General features: G+C 45.1%; 1 protein-coding gene across 6 annotated transcripts in view; it reads left to right on the top strand.

Moving 5' to 3' along the window:
* The first annotated feature begins 15,826 nt into the window (after window positions 1–15,826).
* The window catches only part of NCOA6 (nuclear receptor coactivator 6), a 30,161-nt gene continuing 18,285 nt past the window's right edge, over window positions 15,827–27,702 (top strand). For 2 of the 6 annotated variants that reach the window (XM_061441584.1, XM_061441588.1), the window contains exons 1-8: window positions 15,827–16,142; window positions 16,246–16,520; window positions 18,319–18,474; window positions 19,028–19,150; window positions 20,323–20,451; window positions 21,181–21,996; window positions 24,819–24,965; window positions 25,898–27,017. In XM_061441584.1, the coding sequence (XP_061297568.1) occupies window positions 16,286–16,520; window positions 18,319–18,474; window positions 19,028–19,150; window positions 20,323–20,451; window positions 21,181–21,996; window positions 24,819–24,965; window positions 25,898–27,017 (2,726 nt within the window). In that variant the 5' untranslated portion in view covers window positions 15,827–16,142; window positions 16,246–16,285. The remainder of the gene's footprint in view (window positions 16,143–16,245; window positions 16,521–18,318; window positions 18,475–19,027; window positions 19,151–20,322; window positions 20,452–21,180; window positions 21,997–24,818; window positions 24,966–25,897; window positions 27,018–27,702) is intronic. The other 4 variants (XM_061441585.1, XM_061441587.1, XM_061441583.1 and 1 more) reach the window with 4 other exon arrangements.

Raw genomic sequence — 27,702 nt, 5'->3', positions numbered from 1 at the left:
TGCATGTGTGCACAGTAACTGTGTTGATTTCAGCCTGGCTGTTGCAGTGTGAGCTCAGTTTGCCAGTATTTTCACAAAGACATGGTGCCATTCATGAGCACAGGTAACAAGGAAAGCTTCACTAGATACAGCTGCTCCCCTGGCTGTATCCAGCACTGAGTGCTGTTTATAAATGCCTAAAGGGGAGGATGAGGCAGAAGCACTGCCACCCTGCAGTGGTGGGGATGAGGATGCTCTGGCCCCTCGGTTGTGCCATTCAGGTTCAGGTCCCCAGTCCTCAGGGATGACGACCACTGTCCCACAGCTCTGCTGCAGCTCTGCCAGTGTCTCTCTGAGGGGTCCCTCAGCTGGGGTGGCACATTCAAAAGTGCCCGTTCAGCATCAGCCAGGCTGCCAGGGGAGCTGGACCCTGCGGTGGCTGCTGTGTCCCTCTGGCTGGACCATCTTGGAGCCTCCTTCCACAACCCAGCAGGCTGCCATGGACTCATCCCAGACACTGATGTGTTGGAGAGAAATGGGAGTCAGGCCTTGGTAAAAATCGTGAGAGGAAACCTGCATCTCGTTTGTGAACACATCAAAACCACTGACGATTTTGTAAGGCTTTGGAAAGGATGAGGTGGAGTGGGAAGAGCTCCTGTAGCACCTAGGTATTTTCCTCACAGCAGTTTCAGAAAGCTCTTCCATACTTCAGTGACGGACATCCGCCCGCAGGCCAGAGAAAGGAGAGCTCCAACAGGCAGAGCTGGGTTTTGGAGAGGCAGGGGACTGTCTAAAAGTGGGCAGAGGGCAGAAGAGCCCGTGGAGTAGGAGCACAGGAGCACCACAATGCGCTGCCCAGGAAGGGCCCTCCAGTGGCCACAACGTTATCAGCTGCAGTTCAACAAAATCCCGGATCAGAAGTGTTTGTGACTGCAATGCAACAGGTCCCCCTTCCTTCGCTGTAAGTGAGCATTGTCACAGTATTAGAGGAGAACTTACCTTGTTTGAGTCATTGTATAATATTTGAATTTGGAAAACCCTGAAGCTGGTCATGAGTCTACCAACCTTTTCTGTACGATACCTTCCTTTTGAACATGCTGTCAAATGAAAATACACATAAATACAACCACAGTTTTGGTTGTCCAGTCTCAGATGTTCTGTTTGTGGATGGGAGTCCAGTCTCTGTTCTGTTTGTGGATGATGAAGCAACTCAAACAGTTCTCTGTGTGTTGCACACAGCCCTCCTTCTCTTTGGGTGACATTGCATTAGGGTGTCATTTGTTTTGCAGCAAAGCTTAGGAATCCAAACCAAATCTGGGTCTGCTCATGGAGGCGCTCCACAAACACAGAATGAAGGGATAGATCGATCATCCCCCCCCCCCCCCAATCTCATCTTGGTTACAGTGTACAAAGGACCTCAAGACCTAGAAATGTTTAAGCTACACAGGAGGGACCCAGGCTCTGCAGGAAAACCCCTAAGGATGACCTTGCAAAACACACAGCAGCACTGATGGGAAACACGGGGATTTTCTGGAAGCCGCATTCAGATCTAACTATGCCAGAGCGGGAAACACAGGAGGCTTTTGGGGAAGGCAGGAGGAGGAGGAAGCTGAATGCATCTAGGTACAGAAATGGCTCCTGAAATAGAGGAAAGCACGCAGGGAAGGAGGGGAGAAAGGTAATTCCCAGGTACTGAAGAGCTATTCTCTTGGCTTCCTGTGTTTCCAGCCTGTCTCTGATGGGAACAGCTTAAGGCCGAGTGGGGAATAGCCACACTGATGCAGACAGCAACTCCCCGACAGACAGTCGGATATGGGGAATGTTCCTCATTATCACCCCTGCGACTGACACCCCATCACCTTCTCTGACTTCTCTGCGGGTCTCCTGGGGTCCGGGGAAGGGCTTTTCTCCCATCCATAATGCAATAGGGAGGTGTTGGCAGTGGGATCCCTGCCCCAGAAACTGGGGAAGAGCAGGAAAAGGCACCAAGGGAATGATCCTTTGGTGAAGAGCAGCTCAGTGCTCATCTGCCAGCAGGGAGCTTTAGAGCTGCAAATGCAGAGGAAACACGCAATCTGCTCACAGCTTCCCACACACCAACAGCATTTAATCATCAAGATAAGTCATATACTAACCATGATGTTCATTGTTTTGGGTCTCTTTATGGATTGCATTGCTATGTCAGTTTACGAAAGGAGATTTTGTGTGTGTGGTGAGCTGTAGTGACAAATGAGCCGTGGGATCATCGTATTGATGATAGAGGTTTACAGAATAAAACCCCATTTTCCTCTTTCTGCATTGTTCATCCCACAGTGATGTGTGATGAACGCCCAGGCTGGCTGGGAGGGCTGGAGCCACCAGAACTGAGCCATAAGGTATTTCTGCAGGACCAAAGCCTTTATTTTCCCCACAAAGGACTCTTGGTTCTCTTACCAAGCATTGCCATCTGTGCGTTGTCCTTAACCACTGCCAGGTAACAGGTTTCTGCCGAAAGCAGGGAGGAAAACGGACATTTGTGCGGTGGCACCACCTTTGCATGCTCATTTATTGCTTCTTGTATTAATAAAGGCTTGTGGGAAGAGGTGAGCCGAGGGCACTGTGCCCTGTTCTGGGGGGGACCTCCCGTGTGCCGAGGGGGTCTCTAGGCAGCAAGCACTGCCCACTGGGCCTGTGTGGTAACCAGGTAAAGAGGCTTTGAATTAAAGCCGGTCCCTCTCCGGCTTCTTTCCCACCTCCCCAGCGCAGTACAAAGCGCAGTCTAATTCACTGATCCTTACGAAGCCCGAGCCCTCCTTCCAGAGTTCCTCTGGTAAAACTCCTCTGAATTACGAACCTCTTTCCCCAGCAATTTCCTATAAACGCTTTAATTACTGTTTTGTGTGGAACTCCGTCCAGGAAACGCTCTTTATTCGCTATGGAAGCGCCCGCTCACTCCGCAGCCCCTGGGGCTCTCCTCAGGCGGGAGGACCGGCCCGACCCCGCTCCCACTCCCACCCGTGCGGGAAGGAGGGTCCAGCGGGGCCGCTCCCGGGGCGGGCCCAAGGGGCGCTCCCCGCCGAGGGGCTGCGCGGCCCCGGTACCGGGAGCCGGTGTCCGGGGAAGGGCTCACACCAACCCCCCCCCCCCCCCCGCCCCTCACGGCTCCCCGGCTCTGCGCGCTCGGACGCAGGCGCGCGCGGGCGGCGCGGGTCACGTGCCGCGGCGGCGGAGGGAGGCGGCGGCGGAGCGGCGCTGGGTGTCCCGGTGTCCCCGGGCCGAGCGCGACACCCCCCCCCCCCCCTCCCCGCGCCTGCCCACCCGCGACACCGACCCCGCGGGCCCCGCTCGCCGAGGCGGCCCCGCGCTCCTCGCGGCGGTCGTGGCGGAGGCGGCGGCAGCGGCAGGGGCAGCAGCAGCAGCAGCGGCGGCAGCGCCAGGTGAGGGCGGGGCGGGCTCTCGGCGGGGCCTTTCCGCCGGCCCAGGGGGCGCGGGGACCCGGCGGTGGCGGGCGTGACAGAAACGGAGGGGCGGAAGCGGCGCCCCGGCGGAGCCAGGGCTGGCGGCGGCCCGGGCACGGAGCAGGCCGGGCGGCGCGGCGGGAAGGGGCAGGCGGGCCTGGCCGGGGAGCGGAGCGGGCTGTGGCCGGGATGCCAGGCCGCGGGGAGCTGGGGGCTGCCGGGGCCCGCGGGGAGCATGTCAGCGGGCAGCGGGGGCCGCGGCCTGGGCCCCAGTGCCCCGTGAGCCCGCCCGGCCGCGGCCTGCAGCCTGCCCCCGCCTGCTGGACGGAGCTGCCCCGCCGAGGGCTGCGGGACCCGTCCCGGTTCTCCCGGCGTTTGGATCGCGGCCTTTGCAGCGACCTGATAGAGCGGGAGACAGGCCCGCGGTTGAGGAGAGGGGTGCTGGGCCGCCGTGCTGAGGGCAGCGCTCGGTTCCCGGGGAGGGCAGCGCTGCCGGGCCGGCCGCGGGCAGCCACCGGGGGCCTGTCAGCAGCGGGAGCGTCTTTGGGCTTAGGACGGTGTTTCTGATTGTAGTTTCTCAGCCCTGACCTCACGCGGGCGTTTGACGTCTTTGTACGATGTCAGCGACAACGCGTTGACGTTTCCCTGAAGCCAGGCTTTTGTTTGAGTTCCTCGGTGGCTCTGAAGCAGCCGGAGGAAGGCTGTTCACCTCGTCCCTTCGGCTTGATTTCTGCACCTACTTCTAGAGCCCCTCGGGGTTCCGATTCCTTCAGCGAGTGGGAAGCCGGGAGCTTTTTTGTCGCTGCCTCGGTGTGGTTCTGAAAGCTGCGAGCTGTAGCGTCGTAATGAGCTTTGTCTGGTCATAACCCTTCAGCTTCCGCACACGCACGCCTGTGCTCGTGCCCCGAGCTGAGAACTGCACCAAATCCTGTCTCATTTGAATTTTATTAGAGGACAACCAGTGCCTCTCGTTGGTGTTTGTAGTTAATGTGCGTCGTAGGCTTTCTGCCTGGTTCGTTAGCTAATGCATCTTCCAGTGTTTCCGTAGGAGAAAACAAGCTCAAGAGAACACACTTTGCTTATTCCTAAAAGGTCGCCAAGCACAATAACCACGAGTTTTTGGCTTTAGCAGCTCTTTTCCAGTTGCAGGAAGCGTTCCTGGCTTTTCTGTGTGTCTGGTCGGGAGAGCAACAAAGGTCTCAAGGCACATGTCCAGAGTGGCGGGGTTGACAAGCCTCAGGATTAAGGGAGCTACCTGCAAGAAATCTGGAGACGGATTTTGGCAAAGGCCTGTAGGGACAGGACAAGGGGGAATGGCTTTAAGCTGACAGAGGGGAGATTTAGATTAGATATTAAGAAGAAATTCTTCCCTGTGAGGGTGCTGAGGCGCTGGCACAGGGTGCCCAGAGAAGCTGTGGCTGCCCCATCCCTGGCAGCATTCAAGGCCAGGTAGGACAAGGAGCTTGGAGCAGCCTGCTCTAGCAGAAGGTGTCCCTGCTCGTGGCAGAGGGTTGAAACTGAATGAGCATTAAGGTCCTTTCTATTTTCTGTTTCTGTAATTTGGACCTATGGAAAGGTATTCCATTAGGTCTTAGATTTTGGCTGGGATAGCTCCCAGCAGCACTCTCCAGCCACTGTCTCCAGAAATCCTGTTCTTCTATAGGGCCTGTTCTTCCATAGGGCTTAGAGGGAGGCATGGTTTACAACAGGCTTCCAACTGATGCAGTAATTGTACATTATTCTAGTAAATAGGTATTTCCTTGAAGTGAAAACCAGCTCGGTGTGGGGAAGCTTGAGAAATGCAGCCTTCCCCTGGGCATCACTAAATTGTTGTTGTTTTCACTTATCAATGGCAATGATTTCATATTTTCTGATACCATATTGATGGAAGCTGTAGTTGCATCCAAGTTACACAGACATACTAAATTGGTATATGGTGGCAGGGGGGTTGCTGCTAAAGATGTTGAAGGTTTTTTGTGGCTGTGACAGTTTGCATTGCTGACAGTGATATTTTATAGGTTGCTTGTGTACCTCTGGTGGGCAGAAGGCATGAGGGGTTGGTTCAGAGTCATAGAATCGTAGACGGGGTTGAAAGGGACCTTAAAGCTCATTCAGTTTCAACCCTCTGCCACGAGCAGGGACACCTTCTGCTAGAGCAGGTTGCTCCAAGCCCCATCCAACCTGGCTTTGGACACTGCCAGGGATGGGGCAGGTAGAGCTTCTCTGGGCACCCTGTGCCAGCGCCTCAGCACCCTCATGAGGGAGAGTTTCTTTCCTAACATCTAATCTCAGTCTCCCCTCTGGCAGGTTAAAGCCATTCCCCTTGTCCTGTCCTTGCAGGCCCTTGTCCAAAGCCCCTCTCCAGGTTTCCTGTAGCCGCTTTAGGCACCGGAGCTGCTCTAAGGTCTCCCCTTAAGAAGCCTTCTCTTCTCCAGGGTGAACCAGCCCAGCTCTTTCAGCCTGGCTCCAGGGTATCTCCCTGGCTTCTTCTAGATTTGCTTGAGTAGGTCCACGTCTTTCCTGTATTGGGAGCCCTAGAGCCGAATGCAGCATGCCAGGTGGAGTGTCACAAGAGCAGAGTAAAGGAGAAGAATCCCTTCCCTTAACCTGCTGGTTCATGGAGTCTCTGTGGGAAATACCAGAGCTGTGGTGTAAGGAAGGTGCAGTGAGGAGAACGCCTGGTGGTGTGCAGACCATTGACCAGCAGGACTTAACCACATGTATTGCAAACACTGTGCTCAAGCATAAACTTGTTCCCTAATGCTGGGCCAGAGCAGAAGTAATGGGAGAGCGTATGTTGTGTTGGGAGAAGTTAAGCGACAAAAGTGGAAGGAGAAATAATCTTACATGACGTGGACTTGAGGCAGGGAAGATGCATCCTCAAACTCCAGGTGAGATGTTTGCCATGTGTCAGCCAGGTGACCAGCTTGCTTTTACTTTGCTGAAACTGTGGATACTACATTTTTTGTCTTGACACTGCCATGAGCTATGATGTCCCCTCCAGAGCAGATCAGTGATGTTCTTGGGCAGGACCTGAGCATTTTGGCCATGTAGTCAGTGTGTTCCTTAGTTCATATATACTGATTGCTGAAGGATTGACCTAAACTGGTGTTTGAAACTTACCTAGTTTCTTGCCCTGTGTCTAGTGTCCTGGCTAATCAGAATGGAGGAAAAAATCTTTCCAGTGATGCTGTTGCAGTTGAAGATGCCTCTGAGCTTTGGATTACACAGGAGGATAATAGTGAAAGTTTTCCAGAGGCCTTGGAGCCTGGGATTTCTCTCAGTCCATTGGGTATTGGGGGTTCATTTTTCACCCAGTGTGTACTCTGTCATTGGTGCTGTCAACAGCATCGTGCCTGTGCTCTGAAAAACTGATCAAAAATGGCTGTTGTCCTAGTTAAAAATAGAAGGAAGAAGTGAATTCTGTCACGTATATTTTGTAGCCTTGAGGTTGTGTCACAGTAAAGAACCCTGCCTTATGTACTTGGGGAGAAAAGAAAGGCAAGTAGCGCGTGTCATGGTGCGTCTGATCTGGGGTGATGGGGGGATGCGTGCAGGGGACACCATAGCTTGTGAAAGCTGTTGTCTTTTGGGAACCAAGAGGACAGTTGCTGCTCCTCCAGCTAGAATGAGTGTTCTTGAAGCATAGCCCTACACAGGGATTGGGATCAGATCTGTACAAAACTTGAAAAGTTGGAATAATGAATGGTGCCTTGTCTAAAGTAACTTGTCGACGTGTCAACTGCTAATTTGGGACAAGAAATTGCTTGTACTGAGTTGCTGATGTGGGAGCCTGAGCATCAGGTTTGATGGAGGAAAGGGGATTGATTTAGTTATTCCCACCAAAAGATGCATGCAATTAAATTTTCCAAGTCCTGTACATATCATTTTAATGTTATAATTTTTGTTCTCTTAAAACTCAAGCTGGCCCAAAGGGCTGCACAGCTGGTGTGAGATTGAGCTTCCCATCATGGTTTCTGGATAGCACTTACAAAAATTGGATTAAGCCTCCGTCTGCTCATACATGTGTGTAGGCGCATGCTCACAAGCCTCCCTCCTTGCTGGATGACACAAGGAGAACGTGAGGAGTTATTTCTGCCTTGCTTCCTGATAAATTCAAAGGTTTAGTGTCTGTAGTGACATCTTTTTTCTCAGCAGTGAGTGGAGAGCACGTGAGAGGTGAGATCCAAGGCTTGTATTGGCAATTCTGGCAGGTTTGCTTCCCACAGAAGTTGAGGAGCAAGTAGTTGGAGCCTTGGGACTATGGCTGTAGGAGCAGAACCTCCCAAGGCAAAACCATGGCCAGGTCTTCTAGTGAGGCTCAGTTAAGAATAGTACTGGACAAGAAATGGCACCTCATCTTCTGGCTGCAGCACTGGAAAGTGTTCCTTCCTGGGGTTTTTAGGGTGCTCTTCCCACCCTTGTGAGCACACATTGCTGTCTAGTTCTGTTGCATCCTAGTTTTATCAGAAGGTGCAAAGTTGATCAGTGATTAAGAGCAGCAGGGGCAATCAGTAACACTTTTCAAATGTGATTCTTCCGAAAACCCAGAGCAGCGCAAAATAAGCTGCAAGTTTTTATGGAATCACGAAACTCTCAGAGCAGTCCTGATTTTTAGCAAAAGCTATACCTGCTTGTGTTACATGAAGATGCTGTGGTCAGGGGAAACAGTCTCATTATCGCGTGTCTTACATCAAAGGAGTTACTTTTAAGCTGTTTGTTTTAGCTTAAATCTTCTCTTCATATTTTATGACATTTAAGGATTTTTAAAATGGCATTGAAATTTCCTAGACTTTTATTACCAATAAGAGGAATAATAGTGCAGAAAACAAGAGGTGCAATTTTTCAGGCAAACCACAGTTCAGAACAAGCAATCACAAGAACACCTGGGCTAGTTGTAGGAGGATTTCTGAAGCTCAGGGGGAGAATTTGGTGGTGATGGAGTGCCTGTGGGGCATGTGAGCCCAGCAAGGTTTGGTAGTGGTTAAATTCAGCTTCAAATAAAAAGCTTGTTGCAACACAAACAATGAATTGATTGCTTCTCAAGAAGGAGTTTTCGCAGGCTTTGGAAGGAGAGATAAAATAGAGTTTCCTCTCAAGATGCATCTGATTTCAAGTAGCATCTCATTTTACTTGTTTGCTGATTGCGTTGAGGGGGCTTTGTGAAAGGTTCCATACTGTGAAGCTCTGTGTAGTGCTCGTCTGTTACCAGCTGTGGTGTATTTCTTCCAAATGGAAATATCCTTAACACGTGAAATTAACAATTCAGCTGATGATTGATCAAATTTTACACCCTGTAGGCTACAGCTTCCAAAACCTGCTGATTTCAAGGTAACTTGTGACATGGGGAGAAGACTGGCAGCCTTCCTGTGTTGGTATCTGGGCTGCTGCAAGTGGGGCTTTCTCCACTGCTAGCTCGGCTGCAGTTGAAGCTCATTCGGGAGTTACCATCTTGCTTTTTAAAGGAACCCTGATGATCTTGGCAGCCAAATTCTGTTGAAATAAAAATTAATGGCTCAGTGGAGACGTGTCCATTGCAGCTTGGCAGAAGCTGTGGGGTTTCAGCAAAGCAGTGTTCCACTAAACCTGCTGTCAAAATACATCAAGATACCACTGCAAAAGGTCATATGCATTACAAGCTGTAATTTTCTCCTTGTCGGATACACTTGGCTTTAGGTGTTTTGTGCTTGAGGGCATTTTGAAGATCTCTATCAGATAACTTACTGTAATGAGAGTTGCAGTTAATGTACTAACGTTGATTAGTTATTTTCCTTAGCCAGCTTTGGTATTATCACATGGCTGGAGACAAGCAGCAGCTTGTTGTTCTTTCCCATAGCCTGGGCTGACCATCCTGGAGCTTGCTAGGGCTGCCTGCCTCTTATCTGGAGCCAGTGGATGTCCACAGAGCATCACTGTGGTGAGGGTGCTCACCTCCACTTCTGTCTCGGAATGGAGAATCGGAGGAACAAACCCCCCTTGATTCCTTGCACCAAAGAGTTCAGATGATTTTTGCCTCCAGTTAATCACCCTTCAGCCAGACTTGACTCTTAGCCCAGCCTTGCCAGGGCACAGATGATTTGAATGGGGCTGAATTCTGTCAGCTTTGAGGCCTTCTTTTAAGCAGCTTTTTTACTGGGCAAGTAAGGACTGTCCTTTGGCGTGAGCTCTTAACACAGCTTTGGAGGCACCCAGCCAGTTGTTACATGACTCAGTTTTAGGCTGTCTAAAATAGTCTGTGGAACATCATTTTATAAAAAGGGTGAAAAAACGGAAGTAATGCAGTATCTGCTATGGAATGTGATTTTCCACATAAAATCGTTTTGTAAATGGTATTCACATTTCAGATTCCGGGTTTTGGTTTTGCTTGTCCACTGTGTGTCCGCTCTGGTGTTTAGGCACATTTATCTGCTGCTGCAAACAGCAAAGCTACTGCTTATGATTTAGCTACTTGGGTCTTCCACTTGGTACTATGCTTTATACTTCTTTTTGAATTACAATGCCTATTTAGAAGTAGAAGAAGATACCAGAGTTTGAAAAGCCTTAGATGACTATTAAAAGAGCTACAAAGCATATATGACCTGATTTGCGTGAGTGTTCCTTCATTCCCTTCAAGTTGCTGCGCTGGTGGAAGTGCAGAGGCTGTGGCACAGTGCTAAGGCTTTTAAAGTGATTTTACTTTGTTGTCTAGATAGAAGATAGTAAATTTCTGCTTCATCTTTGAGTCTTTTTCCCTCTGCTGCTTCCCCAGTTTGATTTTGGGTAGTTCCTTTCCCCACTAAGGAGCAGGCTGGCACGTTAGCAGTAAATTTAGTTGAAAACCAGAGATGTTACTAGAACTCATGTTGATTTGAGGGGCGGTGTTTTGTTTTCACTGCAGCCATTAGCTGCGTTTTCATTACCCTGAGTGGTTTGAGTGCAACTGCTGCGTTTTCATTACCCTGAGTGGTTTGAGTGCAACTTGATGAGACTGTGAACAGGAGCAGGTTCTGGGGCTGGATTCAGCTCCCTTTGTTGGCCACCTACAATAAAAACGTCCATCTGAGATGGTTGTGTATGCTCATAACGTGTTTCTGGAGGGAGCTTAACCTGAGCCGCTTTAGATGCCCACTTAGCATGAGCTGAAGTGCATCCTAGTTGTGCCACCTTCTCTTTTCTGAAGATGGATTTAATCTAGAAGAGTTTATCTTGATTTAAATAAATACGTTATTGTAGATAAAACTTGGCCTGTTTAGAAGATCAAAATGTCATTTCTAGCCAAAGGGAGTATTCCATCTTTTGCCTGTCATGAAAGGTTGGGTTTTGCAGATCCTCAGTTTTTGCTGTTAATATTTGAATATAGTAGTAACATGTACTAAGGAGAGAGTTGGATTTGGTGCAGAACTGCATCTTAAAAATCAAAGCACTTAATGATATTCAGTATTTTTGTTATTTTATGTCATTTTCTGATGAGGGATGGTTTTCTTTCAGGATTACATTTTTGGGAGTTGCTGTTCAGCCATGTTTGCCAGTCTGGAATTACCTGAAGACCTGTTGCATGCCCCGAAGTACTGAAGTTGTGGATTTTTTTTGGTAGGTAAGATAAGCATATGATGTATCTGAATATCTCTTGTTCTGTATATGATCTCCTCCCAGCTGTCCTGCTAATAGGTCCTGGCCTGTAATGCTTGTGTGTGTTTGAAGGGCTGGCTCCAGACTTCTCAGTCTGCCGTAGGAGGTTATGGGCATTTGCCACAGCTAAGACTATGTTTCATGGTGTTATCCCTCTTTAAAGCCAATATTTGGAGTTCCAAGTCACTAAGCTTTGTCAGAGGAAATTTTACTGCATATTTAAGTTTATTTTTAGGTGTTACCATAGGCTGGTTTGGGTTGGAAAGGATCTTAAAGATCATCTAGTTCAACCCTTTACCATGGGCATGGAGTATTCTTTTGTATTGTAACAGGGATTCTTAGCCTTATTTAATCCCCTTGTGTAACAATGTGACACGCATGGAAAACGTGTTTAAAAAGTCTTTTGAGTGTATTTTTGCCCAAAACAATTAGTCATTTTAGTCTTTGTGTCGTAGAACGGTTGTGTGTTTATAGGTTTATTCCTTGGTCAGGTGTAACTAGGACCACCAGGCTAGGCAACAAAGCAGTTGAAACAGTTGTATTAAGATAATACACCTGGGAAATTATGTTGCCACTGCTATCAAAGGCTTATTCTCCTCACTTGTCAGTTCTGGATTCTCCAAGGGACCCTGATTGCAGTCTCATCTCTGGGCTGTTTTTGCTTTCTCTTCCCTGTTGCAGGCCAGTGTGAGGATGAGGACCTTGCTCAGTGCTGACTCCTGCCATCTGCTAGTGAAGGACATCAGCCCATCCTTCCTTCTGCTCTCACCCTTTCCAGTGTTTTGTGTGATTTTTGAAGAGTACTTTTTCAGGCATAGAGCAGGATTTTAGTACTTTTTATCTAATTGGGCTCCCTGTATATTTATTTTGAGAGGGTGCATGTTCTAGTGTGACATCAGTTGTGAAAGTGTTTGTTCTGTGTTGCTCGAAATGTATAAACAGCTTGTAAATCAATAGGCTGTGTCACAGAAAACCTCTGATGAGCTGTTACACCAGTAAAGCTGTTTTGCTTTACTCTGTGTAGTGCAGTGGTTAGAAGAAAGCAACGCAAAAGGCATAAAGTTCTGTTTAAGAAACCAATTGGCATAACCTTAAGTTTGGATCAGTTGAGTGGATCTTGGAATGGGGATACCAAGATACCCGTTTGTTTTTTCCCTTTCCTTGTCTTTTTTAACCCCAGAGACCAGCCCTTCCATGTGGTGGTGCTGGCACTCCAGAGCCTGCTGGCTTTCCCGTGTTCAGCTGCTCCCCAGCTAGTGACAACTGGATGTTACAGAATTCGCCCTAATCCTGTCTCTCCCAGGGACTTGACAAGATTTTCCAAGCATTGCTGATCATGCGGCACTGGATTTGCTGTGCAGGCTTCCTTTTCCTGTCAGGGCTGTTGGTTGGGACAACACATGGCATGACACATGGCTTCTAGGTTCCCTGTGGGATGTGCTGGGACCCAGCTGTCTTATCAACACGGATCTGGACTGTGGCATTGTTGTTTCCTACATGAATTCTTCCTTGGGGGAGTATCCATAGAATCACCGAATGGTGCAAGACATGTAAGAATTCATCATGCACATTTTAGTTGGTCTAAACCCAACTAATTTAGTTGGGTTTATCCATATGCCAAGCATACCTGGGAGCTCCAGCATCCCAAAGCCCAGGATGGACCCTTTGTCCTTCAGTTCGGACACTCTGATCTTCATGAGCTGTCCCCTGCCACCCCCTGCCCCCATATGATACTGCAGGTGCATTCTGGTTGCTAGTCTGTTACCTGGCTTCTTATCACCACCTCTCTGCCTTCAGTAATGTATTTTTAATATTATACTATACTGAACAAGACCAACTTTATAATAAACAGGCATAACTTTTCCTGCTGCTGTAGCCTGCCCCAGGCCAGGTTCATGGTTGCCACATGATAGCACTGGGCTTGCTCTGGGTTTCCAGAAGTGGCTGTGTAATGGGAAATACTAAATTGGAAACTCTAAAACAAGAGGGTGCAGAGGCAGGAAGGAGGCCACACGTGTTCTGTGAATGGAGGATGATGTTCAGAGACCTTTTTGTGCTGCCACATGAGCATGAGTGCACAAGTTCATGAAATGTGCTGTGTTATGCAGATCAATTTGAGTATGGTTCTTATTCTTCAGGGGTACTCTAGATCCCACTGGGGGTGCATCTAGTTCACAGGAATCGTTAAGCAACCAGAGTTTTACCTGTGTATGCTTCTGCTAAAGGCTTTCTGTGTTTATGTGGAAGAGTGTCGAGCGGAGGTACACACTGATTATGGTCATGTGCTGGCTCCTGATTTATGGAAGTCAACCCTAGAAGCAGGAGATTACAGAATTAGTTAGGGCGAGGGATGCAGCTGGGATTCATATGGTTTCAGATGGCTGGCGTGCTGTGCTCTGCTTGAGGAGGAAGCTTTCACAAATCATTATTTTCTCCTGTCATGCTTGAGATAAATTACACCTGAATACGGGAGCGGACTAAACTGCGTGTGTTTGACAGGGAGAGAGGGAAGATGGATGTATCAGAGATCCTTGAGTATCATATGAAGAAAAAATGCAAGGGTAGCTGTACTTACGTGTTCTTGTCCAGAAAGGAAAATTTAAAGCTTAGTCTTAGAGTTTTTTTTCCCTTAACTCAAGCTTTTTCTGCAGTTCTGTGATTTTCTAAGTCAAGTGAAACAAGGCCTGTGGTCCTTTCGGATTTAGTAAGTTGTGTTTTAATAGTGGTCATGAAGGGCCATAATGTCAACAAATCCTGACAGATTTTGGCACGTTGAGGTGAGGTTGGTGGAATGTGGTCTAAACTGCAGCATTTTCATGGACTCTTTAAAACTATGGTTTAAGCAGTCTGGGTGACTTCTGCTCTTTCACAGAGAAGATGGATCCTTCAGAAACTTCTGGTCATAAAAAGATTTGAAATGTTTATCTTCTTACAGAAAAATCTGTATTTCTTTGGTGTCAGGGATTGTCAGGAGTCCTCGTGTTTCTTGCTGCAGGTGGAACACCCCATCCCCTCCAAGTAGTTGTGCTTTTTCAGCACCTAGAAGCCGGGAGCTCTTAGGTGTTGAAATGCATGGAGCTGAGATTTCTCTCCCTGAAAATCTTACTCAAGATTTTTCAGATAAAATAGTTTTCTATTTAATTTTCTTCAAAATACAGTGCTTGTGTTCCACAGGATGCAGAATAGCTGTGTCATTAAAAAGATTGTGTAGGACTCCCAGCATCTTTCTCCCTGAAGTCAGTGTATGTGTAATGAATGATGTAAGAATGCAGAAGGAGAAGAAATTCTCTCCTTGCTGGTGTAAAGCCAGTTTTCATTTGGTAAGGAAATTCCATGTCCAAAAAATTAGTGTGAAAATCAATTAAAACAGCTTTTCACAGATGCTTAGTAATTGTAATTTCTGTTTCCTGGGCACCTGACATGGACCTTAATGGAGGTGCCAAACACTCAGACCTGTAATGTAGAAACAGACCAGAGCATCAGAGAGTCTGCCATCAAAAAGATTTGTCTCCATGTTCACCTGGTAATGAATGTTTTCAATTTTTGTCTCTGTTCCCCATCATTAAAATTTCCATGGTAATGAGTAACTTATGAAAGCACCATGGAAATGATCAGTGGCTGCGAAACAGTTTTACTTACTTTGTGTTGCTTGTGAGACAAAATTAGCTTAGTTAATCCGTGTCGTGTTTGGGAACGAAGGCCTGATGCTGCAGTATCAAGAGAGTAACTGTATGTAGAATAGGTGATTATTCATTAATGCCATTTAGCCTGCCTAGTGTAGGGTTGCAAGGGAGCACAAAAAGATGTTATGTAAAATCACAGTAAGTGTGTGCATGGAGACCTGACCAAAAGCTGAGGCTATTTTGTGATTTCCAAGTTGTAATACTGTCCCTTCAGCAGCTTGATGCAAGTGTGCAAACAGTGTAGAGTTGAATCTAAGCTTGTCTAACATAGTTATGTATTTTTATAAAAAAAAGGCTGTTTTCTGGCCAATATCCACAGCTCACCTTTAATCTCAGAGTTATGGTTTTGATTTGTGCTGGGAGCTTGAGCCCCTGCCAAAATCCCAGGCTGTATCCTGTTCAAGGGGATGTTGTCCCACACTGAATACTTTGGGTGGGTTGAGCTGAATACTGACAGCTTTGGAGTTACGAGGTCCTGACAGTCCTGGCTGTTGAATTGATTTGTTTTTGACAGTGGTGGTCAGGAACAGGTGCCTTTTTTGGTTTTGACATGGCTTTAATATTTTAGCAGTACTTAAGAAGCTCTGGGTGTGAGGATGGAGGTCTCATCTGGAGGAGTGAATGCCCTTGTAACGGCTTGTGGTGGAGTGGGAAAATGTGTATCTTAACTAAACATTGCTCACCGTAGATGTAGATCATAGTTTGTGCTTCTGCACACATAACATGTTAGATTACTATCATCATGCCAAGTAAAATGTATTGCAAAATCTACACATCTTAGACAGTCAAAAATCTTCAGGTGTGTATGACTTGATTTACTGAATTCATTCCTGTCCACTCTCAACAGGGGCATGAGGGGAGTTGTGGGCTAGCACAGAAGGAGCAAACTTCAGGTTGTAATGTGCATAAGCAGCTGAAAACACTGACATCTTTACAGTCTTTTAGAAAGAAGCCATAGTATGCCTGAGATTTCCCTGGATGTGAGTAAAGTATTTGTCAAATGCTGAATTTCTCCTGGTAAAAATGTGCTACAGCATTCCTACTGCTCTGCTGGACAGAGGAGTTCTATTGCATTTGCAGTTCCTAAAACTAAATTGGTTATTTTTCCCTGTCTTTCTATAATTAGTGTTGTGAGTCTTACAGCTGCCTGGCAGTCAGGCACTGCAGAACTGATACCAGGTATTTGCTTGTCCTCTGGACCATATGGAGATGAGTGTAATTGATTTTTTTGTTGTGTTGTTTTTTTCCCCTCTACCTTTCTTTCTACCTGACTGTCACTTAGGTCAACTGGAATACTTCTCAAGTCATGTGCAGCAGGATTCTGTGAGGAAACCACTTCTGTTTGTTCTAGTGGACAAACAGCTCGGATACTGCCATGGCCCCCATTTTCAAAGTGACACAGTTTGTCTTGCAGACCCTGGTACTGGGTCACCCGGTAAGTTTTTCCATCATTTATCTTGTGAGCCATTGAAAGCAGTTGTTGATGTCTTTAGACACTTCCTGTTACACTTACTGTAATTTATTTTTTTCCTACCAAGCCTCATCTGAACGTCTGACAGGCTGCCTTTGGTGGAAACAATGGTTTTGGATGGTCTACCTAACTTAAAGGATACATATGCCTCCTTGTACTCCTCAGCTATGGAAGACTTAGAGGTGGATTTTGATTCAGGACTGGAGGAAGATGAACTGAAACAGGAGGCTGCTCCTGAGGATTCCACGATCTTTGTAGCTTTTAAAGGAAATATAGGTGACAGAGACTTTGAGCAGAAACTAGATATCATACTGGAGAATGTGCCTGGCCTTTTACACATGGGTAATATACCTTCTTCTTGTTCTTCAGCTGTTCTCAGAATGTTTATTTGCGCAGTCAGGGTGCTTGCACAAAGAAATGGGTTATATTATTTTCGAGTTCTTTAGTTTGTAATAAGATTTGTTGGGGTTATTGTTGTTGGTGCATTTGGAAGCTGTTCTTCTCAGAGACACAGGTTACAAGGTTCTACAGCCGTTTTGTTGTTTAAGACTGATTTCATTAGTGAGTTCATTTATTCCTGTTCCATTCCCATGCTTAATTTGTTGTGCATTTTTTCTGTTTTATTTCCCTTCATTACACATGTTGTGTTATATTCAAGTGAAACCAGGCTTGTCCACACCCAAGATGTTTTTTACTAACAAACCCATGCAATTTAAACCACTGCTTTTCATCTGAGAATAGGTCCACTCTCAAGTAACTGAGTCAGTTTAAGACATTACTGTCCCTTTGCTGCTACACTGACATACCTACCTGACTTCTGTTTTCTGATGGGGGACATGGAGTGCTGCCATACACCCTTGTGCACCCACTGAGCTCTGGGGTGTTGTAGCAAGTGATTGATAACAGGCTTTTGGGACAATAACGTCCTCCACCAGCATATATAGATCTGGACAAAGACATCTGTCCACTACCTGAGCATCTTTACAAAGGGTCTTACAGTGATTACTTAGAACTGCTCAGTTGTGTGGTCTTGCTTGCTGAAGTACCATCTTCCCTAATAGACAGCCTCCCTTAATAAGGATCTGGTGTTGTGATGGTTTGGAGGTTTTACAACTATTCCTGTCATGTTTCCAGCTGAAAATATGTTACGTGTTGAAAGAGGATTAAATTTAATAATATCATTTCTGTAGCAGCAGAAGGGACTTGATGAATTAGTTAAGGACAAGAGATTCCGAAACAGGAGTGAGTTATTGGCATTCTTAAATGACATGTGCTTCAGAATGAAAAGGTTAGCAAGCTCTTAGTAAATGTGGTGTTGCAGCGGGGGAACTGGCTGATTAAACTTTGGGCCAATGCTTACTGTTTTCTAAAGGATTTCCTTTTCAGCCAGCTAGAAACTGGAAGTTTATAAACCTGTGTTAGAATGTTTTTAGTTATCCTTAAATGCATTCTGTAGCAATAATTTAGTTAGCTGCCACTTCAGAGAAGTGCATCCAACATGAGTGCCCAGCCTTTTTACTAATTTGACCTGGGACTTTTAAAACGATTGCTCCTACATTGAAATGCTGATTTGTAGAATAGGTGCCCAGAAAACCTGCAAGTTAGTATTTTGCACGACTTTAATATGTTTCTTTTTCAGTGGATTAAACAAATTTATTCAGAAAAGCTAAATAATGTGGTAGAAATTAACGAAATCCTGGTTTCACAAGCATTTTTAGAGCATGTATTTCCAGAATGAGGATTTCATTCTTGTAGTCAGTTCTGTCACACATCCATCTAAATCACTAACAGATCAACTAGATCAGTTTCATTAGATATTTTTGTATCATCTTTCCAAAGTAGTTTATCCACAGAACAGTTCAGTTTTTGAGTGATGTTATCAAGTGCTTGTGTTGGCTGTTGGGTATCAGTTGGGTAGTTTTCATATTGCTGATTTTTGGAAGATACCTGAAGTGATTTGGCAGCATCACTCAACGTCTGCCTGTGCTGGAGATACCTCCTGTACCTGAGACTAACCACTCATCATTTTCAAAGTGAAATAATCGTTTCCATGTTTTCAGCTGTGCTTTTTCCCCCAAGTTATTTCATCATATGCATTGAAAACTGCCTTTGCCCTGACTCTGACCGTTCTTCTTTCAAGAATCCAACAAGTTAAAACTGCAGAAGATCGAGCCTTGGAACAGTGTCCGTGTCACCTTCAATATACCCCGGGAAGCTGCCGAGCGGCTGCGAATTCTGGCTCAGAATAATAACCAGCAGCTTCGCGACCTGGGAATTCTCTCAGTTCAAATTGAAGGTATTTCACAGCTCATCTGCTTGCAGAGGCAGTAAGCTAAAATGTCAGTATGCTCGAGAAGTGGTTCTGTGTGCTTGGTTAATCTTGTAAAACTTCTAATTTAGGCATTTGGAGAGTGGCTGCAGTGGAAAGGTAGCTCAGGGCTTTTATTCTTTCAAGAATAGGATTAACAATAAAAATGATAGTTGAACATGCTCTGAGCATCAGGAAACACCCTGAAGAATGGTCTTTAAGTGTTAGCTAGCAAAATGTGCCCAATTCGTTTTATTTTCTCTTACTTGTTTCATACGAAGTTTTCTCAAAACCAAGTTTTCAGTGGATTTCACAGTTAAAATACCCATTCTGCACAGCTGTCCAATAGCAACTCAGGCTGAAACCAAGGGCATTTAATACTTCTCATGGTCTTCCTTTTTCTTACAATTGAAATCCAGAAGATAAATGTAATGTGATGCGTAACTGTCCTTCTAAAGTGTGACTTAGAGATAAAATCTGTTCTCTGTATTCTGCTTTTCTGTGTATCATTCAGTTCACCCAAACTGTTCATTACTTTCAGGGGAAGGTGCTATCAATTTAGCTTTAGCTCAGAACAGAAGCCAGGATGTCCGAATCAACGGGCCCCTGGGAGCAAGCAACTCAGTGCGAATGGAAGCGGGGTTTCCCATGCAAGGGGGACAAGGTAAATCCCTTTGGTTCTTACTTGTTTAGCTTTAGCACTTTGGAATTTGTTACCAAGCTAATCATAAAATTTCATTGGTTATAGCAGCTGTTGTTTGCAGAATTAATTGCCATTTTAATGAATGTGAGTTCTTCTTTCTGTGCTGTCAAACCATGTCCTGCTTTATGTAAACTAAATAGTTGGCTGCATTTTGTCCCACAAGCACTGAAGTAATTGGTTTGGGATTTGGTTTTGGGTTTTTTTTGCATAAAGACTGTTAAAGCAGAAGAGTCTAGTAAGTGAATTCATAGGATCAGAATGGTTAGGGTTGGAAGAGACCATAAGATCATCTAGTTCCAACCTTCTTACCACAGGCAAGGATACTTCAAAATGTTCACAAGTTATTGCAGTTTTCTGTTATGAGATTAAATATAAGCCTTTATTCAGTGTGCCATAATAAACTATTTTAGATTAAATCCATTATAATTATGGGAAGGAGAGGACAGTCATTGTTAGTCTCTATTTTCTCATAAACTTTTTGTGTGGCTGTTGATGAGGAGGAATGAAAAGAACATTTTGCCTCTGTAGAAGGCTAATTAAACAGTAGTGAAATCGTTGTGCTTGACAGGCAATGTTAAACTTTTAAGGAAAGATTTACTTTGAAAGCAGCTGCTCTTCACTGTGACCATCGTGAGCTTCGGGTCCTGCCTGCAGGTCAACAGTATGGATGTAAACAGTATAACAACAATACAACCAACAGGTCAACAGTATAAACCATTCTGTAAAGTAGCAGCCTGGGGAAGTGAAACATGGAAAATTTTCTCTCTTACAGCACCTCAGTTACTTTCTACTATCAGGTTATACAAAACCCTTAATATGTGTATAACTTGGATACAGTCTTGTCACTTTCTGGCTTTACTGGCAAGTCAGACTCATATAATTCATGAGTCTGTAGTGTTTCCTTCTATAGCATTTTTAAAGGTTTTTTTGCCAAAGGAAAAGCTTCATCATGACCTTGTTTGTTTTATACCAGGGAATCTAAACTTTCAGACAGAAATTATGTGTCCTCAGGTTATTTTGGACAAACAAGAAATGTTTTATTATCAAATAAATTTTTTCTTCTAAAAATAACTTATAAATCTTCCGTATGCAAAAAATCCAAGACTTGATAAGTTTTATCTTTATCTTTTAAGGTTTGATAAGAATGAGCAATGCAGCAGCTGTCATGATGTCCCAGGGTGGAAATGTGCCCTCCTCTATGGTGGCAAGTGGTGCTAGTGCTGAGCTCCAGCCAAGAACACCTCGGCCTTCCTCACAGCCAGGTGGTAAAATTTAGCCACAGTCCTGACCTGAAAATGTTCTTGAATTCTTATTTTCAGCACACAGGCATGAGTGTGTGCTCATAGGAGTGCTCCAGGATTGCCCTAGAGTATTTCCCCTGCCCTTTCTGAGTGTTACTCTTTCTGTGGAACCCTCGCGGTCCCCATTAATCTGGTAAAGTGTGTCAGTTTGGGTGCCTGTTACGTCCCCAGCTTGCTTGGTGGGTTGTTCAAATGCTTTGAGTGTGGTATTTTTACAGTAGAACTGTTGTGACCGAGCTTTATGTTTAAATGAAGGTAAGAGGATTGTGTGAATGAGTTGGATGTCTCCAGTAGGAAGCAAATGGTTCAATTTTAGGTAATCCTGCAGGGAGCAGGGAGTTGGACTCAAGGATCCTTGAGGGTCCCTTCCAACTATTCTGTGAGTATATGATTCTAAGCATATAGAAGGTTTACATTAGACTGCAGCAAGAAGTGCTGTGGGGCTGTCATGCTTTATTGTAGAGGTTATAAATTGGTAAGTCCTGGCTTCTCAGGATTCCCAAACATGTTGAAAGCTTTTAGAGCATTGCTTGTTCTGTTTATTGGCAAAATCGGAATGGTGGAGCATGAGTTTTTATGCAGAGTGAGCAAATGCAAGCAAACCATTTACTCTTTGCATTTTGGGGAGGGTTTTGCCTACAGTAGGTTATTTTTTTTTTTTTTTTTTACTTTTCTTTGCTATTTTAATAGATGCAATGGACCCACTCTTATCTGGGCTAAATATCCAGCAGCAAAATCATCCATCTGGATCTTTAGCTCCCCAGCTCCATTCAATGCAGTCAGTTCCTGTAAACAGGCAGATGAACTCAGCCAACTTTCAGCAGCTACAGCAGCAGACGCAGTTGCAGACACGTCCTCCCCAGCCACATCAGCAGCCACAGCAGGGTATTCGACCTTCATTTACTTCACCAGCACAGGTTCCAGTTCCTCCTGGCTGGAACCAGCTTCCTTCTGGAGCGCTTCAGCCTCCTCCAACCCAGGGAGCACTGGGTACATTGGCAGTAAACCAGGGCTGGAAAAAGGCCCCGTTGCCTGGACAAATGCAGCCGCAACTTCAAGCAAGACCATCTCTAGCAACAGTACAAACTCCTACTCATCCTCCACCTCCATATCCTTTTGGAAGCCAGCAAGCTTCCCAGGCTCACTCAAACTTTCCCCAAATGAGCAATCCTGGCCAGTTTACTGCTCCTCAAATGAAAAGCCTTCAGGGAGGGCCCTCACGGGTTCCTACACCACTACAACAACCCCACCTGACCAACAAGTCTCCTGCATCCTCTCCCTCCTCCTTCCAGCAGGGATCTCCTGCCTCATCTCCAACAGTTAACCAGCCACAGCAGCAGATGGGACCAAGGCCTCCCCAGAATAGCACGCTTCCCCAGGGATTTCAGCAGCCTGTCAGTTCTCCTAGTCGTAATCCTATGGTGCAACAGGGGAATGTACCCCCCAACTTCATGGTGATGCAGCAGCAAAACCAAGCTCCACAAGGTTTACACCCTGGTTTAGGAGGTAAGAAGTACTGAGACCTTCTTTTATTTTAAAAAGAAAAGAAACATGAAATGGCTAGAACTGGTGTTGCTGTTAGTTTTGAAAAGATCCTTTGAAGGGCAGAATAAAGGCATAGGTTGATTATGCAGTGGCTGTGGGTGATGTGGCATCAGCATCACTTCATTTCTGGTACCTGGCTCTATCTGGCAGTGTCACTATGATAACCTAAATGTAGACTCTGGGCTACAGCAGAAAGAAATTGCTGAATGCAGTTGCTGGTTAAGACTGACAGTTATCACCTTGACAATTCTTCTGTTGCTTTTAAGCAGGTTCAGGCTATTCAGGGATGGTGTGGGGGTTTTTGGTTTAGCTTGGGGTTGTTAACTGGGGAGGGTGAGGGAAGGAAGATTTTTGAGAACAAGAGTGTATTAAGAACAAGTGAAGATTCTCTCTTCAGCTTCCTCTGTCACCATTTACATTTTCTGCTACAGAAGTGAGGCATTATTTTGCATCTTCCTTTCTAAGTTGTCAGTGTTTCTTCTTGAACCTGTCTTCGTCGTCTCTTTCTTCAGATATAAAAGAGGAGAGAGCTATTATTGCCATGCTGTTGTAACTCTTTGTTCTAAAATTAAGAGGTCAAGCAATGTTTTATCACCCCCTTTGGCTGTGTTGTCTTTAGTTTTCTCTTTGGACCTCCACACTCACATCTTTTCTTTACCACCCCTAGAATTCTTCTCTAACAGTGAATTCCATTTGTCATTCCCAAGTTCTCTTTTGTGTCCTTGGTGGTTTTTTTTCCACTTTAGCTTTTTGTAGTTCTGTGCCAGGCTTGTATCACTTCTCTCTGCTCACTCTTGTTCATCTTTCTCTTGGATGGCTGCTCTCAGATACACATACACAAGCTCTTGCTTAAGCCTCTGAAATGTTTTCTTTCTATGAGAATATGAGCCATATTCTTTGTCCACTGAGACACACATATATGTATGTATATTCTTCTGTCTTGTATTCTCACACTGTATGTCTGAAATCTGTCCAAAAAGCTGTAAGGAATACCTTTTTCTTGGTCTGCTCATCTGGACAAGCTGCTTATTTTCACTGTTTGTACCATGAGTTTCATTTGAATTCAGATGAATTGTCTCAGTTTCAAGGTTCTCCTCTTCCAGACTGTTCTTAGGCTCTGCCAGTGCCCTATACTTGGTTTATGTTATCTTGTCTCCATCTGGAAGCAGTTATTTATTATTTATTATAGTCACAATTCCCTACACCTCATCAGCCATATGTCTCCATCAGGAATCATTTCCTCTAGGTAGCATAGCCATGACCTCTAGACAGTGTAACTGCAGCATTCTTCTTCCTTTCTAAGTAAACCTACTACAAACAAAACCCTACTTTTTTTGAGTTAAAAATGATACCCCAAATAAGCTATCAAAGTACATTATTTGGTCTCACTGTAGGATCTTATTGCTAAAGACAGGAATCCTGCTGTGAGCTATATCCTCATATGCTCTAAAAAGACAGGATTCTGCTGGTTTCAGCAAAGCTGTGTTGCTTCCACTTGCTGAGGCTTTTGCCTGGCTTCTGTGCATGCTCATTCCTTGCTGCAATTTATATGTTAATCAAGATGTAATTAGTGGTGCTTTCAGATTTTAAGCCATCTTGCCTTTAAAGGTTTGGTGTAAATGAATACATTCAAATTCTTCCCATTTCACCTAGTTCATTCAGTTTATACTAGATATGGAATAGGCCAAGTTAACACTTCTTTATTCTCAGTTCAAGCATTCCTATGTACAAAACTTTCCTAAAAGTTGAGAAGAACTAAAACTAGAGCCCAGTGATGTGATGCTTCAAGAAGTGTATGTTGCATAGTTGCAGTTGGTTGTTTGACCTGTAAACTTGATTATCTTGAAATATTAATGACAAACCTAAGACCAGATTAATTAACACAAGCAATACATGTAGGTGTGCTAGAAAGCTGTAACTGTAAAAGGAACCAAAGTCAAATTCTGGCAGTGTATCATGGGTCAGAAAAATAAGGGAGGACAGGGTTGCTTCTAGGTCTGTGGCATCATCTGTTCGACAGTGAATTCAAAAGAAATGGGTTCTGTTAAATCCATTTATGCTGCTGCTCACGTTGGTAGGTAGAGGGAAGGGTTTGCTCTCTGTCCCAGGGCAGTGGTGACATTTAGATATGTCAAAGTGAGGGCATTGTGCCAAGTAGGGGCCTGACAGAATTACTTCTTTTGCCAGTAGGAATAGCAGGGCTACCCGAATGAGCAGTCACTGTGGACTCGAGCTGCTGCTCTCTCATGAGGTTGCTCAGCCCATTCTGGGGTTGAGAAGTTACTGTGGGGGTGCGTACACACAGCAGCAGTGCAAAGGACTGCTAAGGAGCATGTACCTGATGTGTTATGGCAAGAGTTGTTGAGAGGAGCACATCACTGTAACAGGAACACCAGTTTCTTGTGTTTGCCTACACACAGCAAGTTAAGGGCCTGATTAGAGCTGAGGTGCAATAGAGAAGAAAATGGCAAACTCTTCCTTTAATTTCTGGTTTCTAAAAAGTCAAACATGGAGACTTTCTACTTTCTCTGTGGGATATGTTTTGTACTTAAATTACAGTTTGAGCTGAGTCATAGTAGCTTGTTAGGCAGAATTATTGCACAGATAAGAACTTTAAATGTCTTCAGTGGTTTTGTATATTGGCAAAAGGCACTTTCTGCTTAAACCTGTAACATGACAGTACAGACTCAAAGGTATTCTTCCATCATACTCCAATTAGAGATTTTTCTCTTCTTTTTCTTCTCGTTTTCCATACTTACTAATAAGAAACCTTTTGTGTTCAGGAATGCCCAAGCGCCTCCCACCAGGGTTCCCTGCAGGCCAGGCCAACCAGAACTTCCTGCAAGGTCAGGTGCCTTCCACAGCTCCAGCCCCGGCGGTGAACAGCGGCGCGCCGCAGCTGCAGACCAGCCAAAACGTGCAGCACACAGGTCTGTCTGAATCGGGTTCCTCAGTTCTTTATGTAGAAAATTGCACCTTTGCTTGTGTAACACAGATACCAAGACGTTAAACTCTTGTCACTGATAGGGAGTTAGCTCCTTGGGGCTGCAGGGGCATTCTGGATTGCTAAATGAGGAGAAGAAAAGGAGGAGGCTGCTCAATTTTGTCAAACAACCCAACTGTTATTGATTAGGACTGTGGTACTAGGATCCAGGATTAAGAAATTGAATGGACGTAGCACTGGAATGTAGAGTGCTGCTTCCATTCAGTTGGAAGTTCTGCTTCCATTCAATGGGGGTAATAAAGATGTAACACAAAAGGAACTTGTCTGGAAAAAAAGAGAGGGTTATTATCTTAGAAGCAAAACAACAACATAATCTTGTTCTGCTTTGAAAAGATTATTAGTTCCTTTAGAAGTCTACTTACTCAGTCCTGTACATTTGAAATCTTTAGTTCCTAAAGGCCTCCATTTAACAATTCAGTCATCAGTCTTTTGTCTGGATTATGGATACCCTGACAATGTCATTTCATTAGTACTCCGTGTGTGTTTATTTTTTAACCCATTATAAAATAACCTCGAAGTTTGGAGCTTATTTTGGTTAGCAATTACTCTGTTGTATTAGATGATATTATGCAAGATTGTCAAACTTACATACGATAACAACTGGTCAAATGTCTGTTACATCTTCTGCAGTGGGGTACATGGGAAATACCAGTCTATGGTACTTCCTATGTTTACTATGAGAAGTATGATGTTCTGTTTTAACTACTAACACGTATCTGTAGCATCAAACATTGCATCAGAAGGCTGCAAATATGTCAGATATTCCAGTTCTCTGGAAAAGGGAGGAACTCAGTTTTGGAGTTGTGGTTGTAGTGCTCCAAAGAGTTTCTTACTGGCAATTATTTATTTTGTTTTAAGGTGCCCAAGGATCTGGACCTCCTCAAAATCAGATGCAAGCACCACATGGCCCACCAAATATGATGCAGACCAATCTAATGGGACTTCATGGAAATATGAACAACCAGCAGGCGGGTGCTAGTGGGGTGCCACAAGTTAACATGGGAAACATACAGGGACAGCCTCAGCAAGGACCACAGTCTCAGCTTATGGGAATGCACCAGCAAATTGTATCCTCTCAAGGACAGATGGTAAACATTCAGGCTCAGGGATCGATGAACCCTCAAAACCAGATGATACTTTCTCGAACTCAGCTCATGCCACAAGGCCAAATGATGGTGGCACCACAAAACCAAAATCTTGGTCCTTCTCCCCAAAGGATGACCCCACCCAAACAGATGATTCCCCAGCAGGGACAACAGATGATGTCTACACACAATCAAATGATGGGACCTCAGGGCCAGGTCTTGTTACAACAAAATTCAATGATGGAACAGATGATGACCACTCAGATGCAAGGAAATAAACAGCCTTTTAGTACTCAAAGCCAGTCCAATGTTATGACGGGGCCAGCTCAACTGATGAGAGGACCAACCCCAAACATGCAAGGAAACATGGTGCAGTTCACTGGGCAGATGATGGCACAGCAAGGCCCTGTGAATGGTAATCCTTCTCAGGTTATGGGAATTCAAGGGCAAGTGTTAAGACCCACTGGACCTGGTCCTCATATATCTCAGCAACTTGGGGATACTGCTACTACAACAAATAATGATGTGAACTTGACCCAGATGTTACCTGATGTTCCTGTGCAGCAGCCAAACATGGTGCCTTCTCATATGCAAGCAATGCAAGGAAACAACAACACTTCAGGGAGTCATTTCTCCGGCCATGGGCTGCCTTTCAATACGGGGTTTAGTGGAACGCCAAACGGGAATCAGATTTCCTGTGGGCAAAATCCTGTTTTTCCTGTCAATAAAGATGTTACACTCACAAGTCCACTCTTGGTTAACCTTCTGCAAAGTGATATATCAGCAGGACACTTTGGCGTGAACAACAAACAAAATAATCAGAATGCCAACAAGCCAAAGAAGAAGAAGCCTCCAAGGAAGAAGAAAAATAATCAACAACTAGAGCAAACAACGTAGGTTTATTATTACATTGTTTTTCTAAGGGGCATAGGGAAGCTCCACAGGCAACTTGTCAATATTTTTTCAGCAAATACGGGGTAAGAAAGGACCTGTATTATTTCATATTCTAGCAATTTCTTGCAAGAGTTAAATGATAGCCCACTGGCAAGTCTGCCACTGGAAAGCTCCTTCAACACTTAAAAACCCCATGCAAACACCCTCAGTTAGGAAAACACTGTTCCTTACATTTACTGGGTAAAGGAAGTGTAGGATGTGTCGGATGGTGCCTCCTTGGAAGAGGAGACTGCCTTTTGTAAGCAGTCTGACAGCCGTGATCAAAGGTTGGGAAGTACTTTCAGAAGAATTAGAAGCCTCCATATAATATGTGCAGTAGAGATTTTTGGAGGGTTGTTTGCTGAATTATATTTATATTCTGACATTTTTATGCCTGGAATATAATGGCATAGAGCCAGCTATGGACTTCTCTCTTAGTTGAAGCTGCAACTAGAATTCAGAGGGAGGAATCCAGTACTTTCTGGATGTGAGAATAACAAAGCCCAGCAGTGCTGATCTTCGTGGTGTAGGAGAGATTAGGAAGGAAAAAACCCACAACTCTTGAGAGGCAAGAGGCAAATGGGTAATATTGAGAGATAATGAATGAATGTACCCGGTTAGTGGAACGAGATTGCTGAATCTCTT

Source organism: Pezoporus flaviventris, unplaced genomic scaffold (genome assembly GCF_033815535.1).
Source record: "Pezoporus flaviventris isolate CSIRO_AGI_PZ_B2104156 unplaced genomic scaffold, CSIRO_AGI_Pfla_v1 ptg000213l, whole genome shotgun sequence".
NCBI classification, from domain to species: domain Eukaryota; kingdom Metazoa; phylum Chordata; class Aves; order Psittaciformes; family Psittacidae; genus Pezoporus; species Pezoporus flaviventris.
The sequence above is the reverse complement of the archived record's forward strand: the minus strand, read 5'-3'. Positions and strand labels throughout refer to the sequence as shown.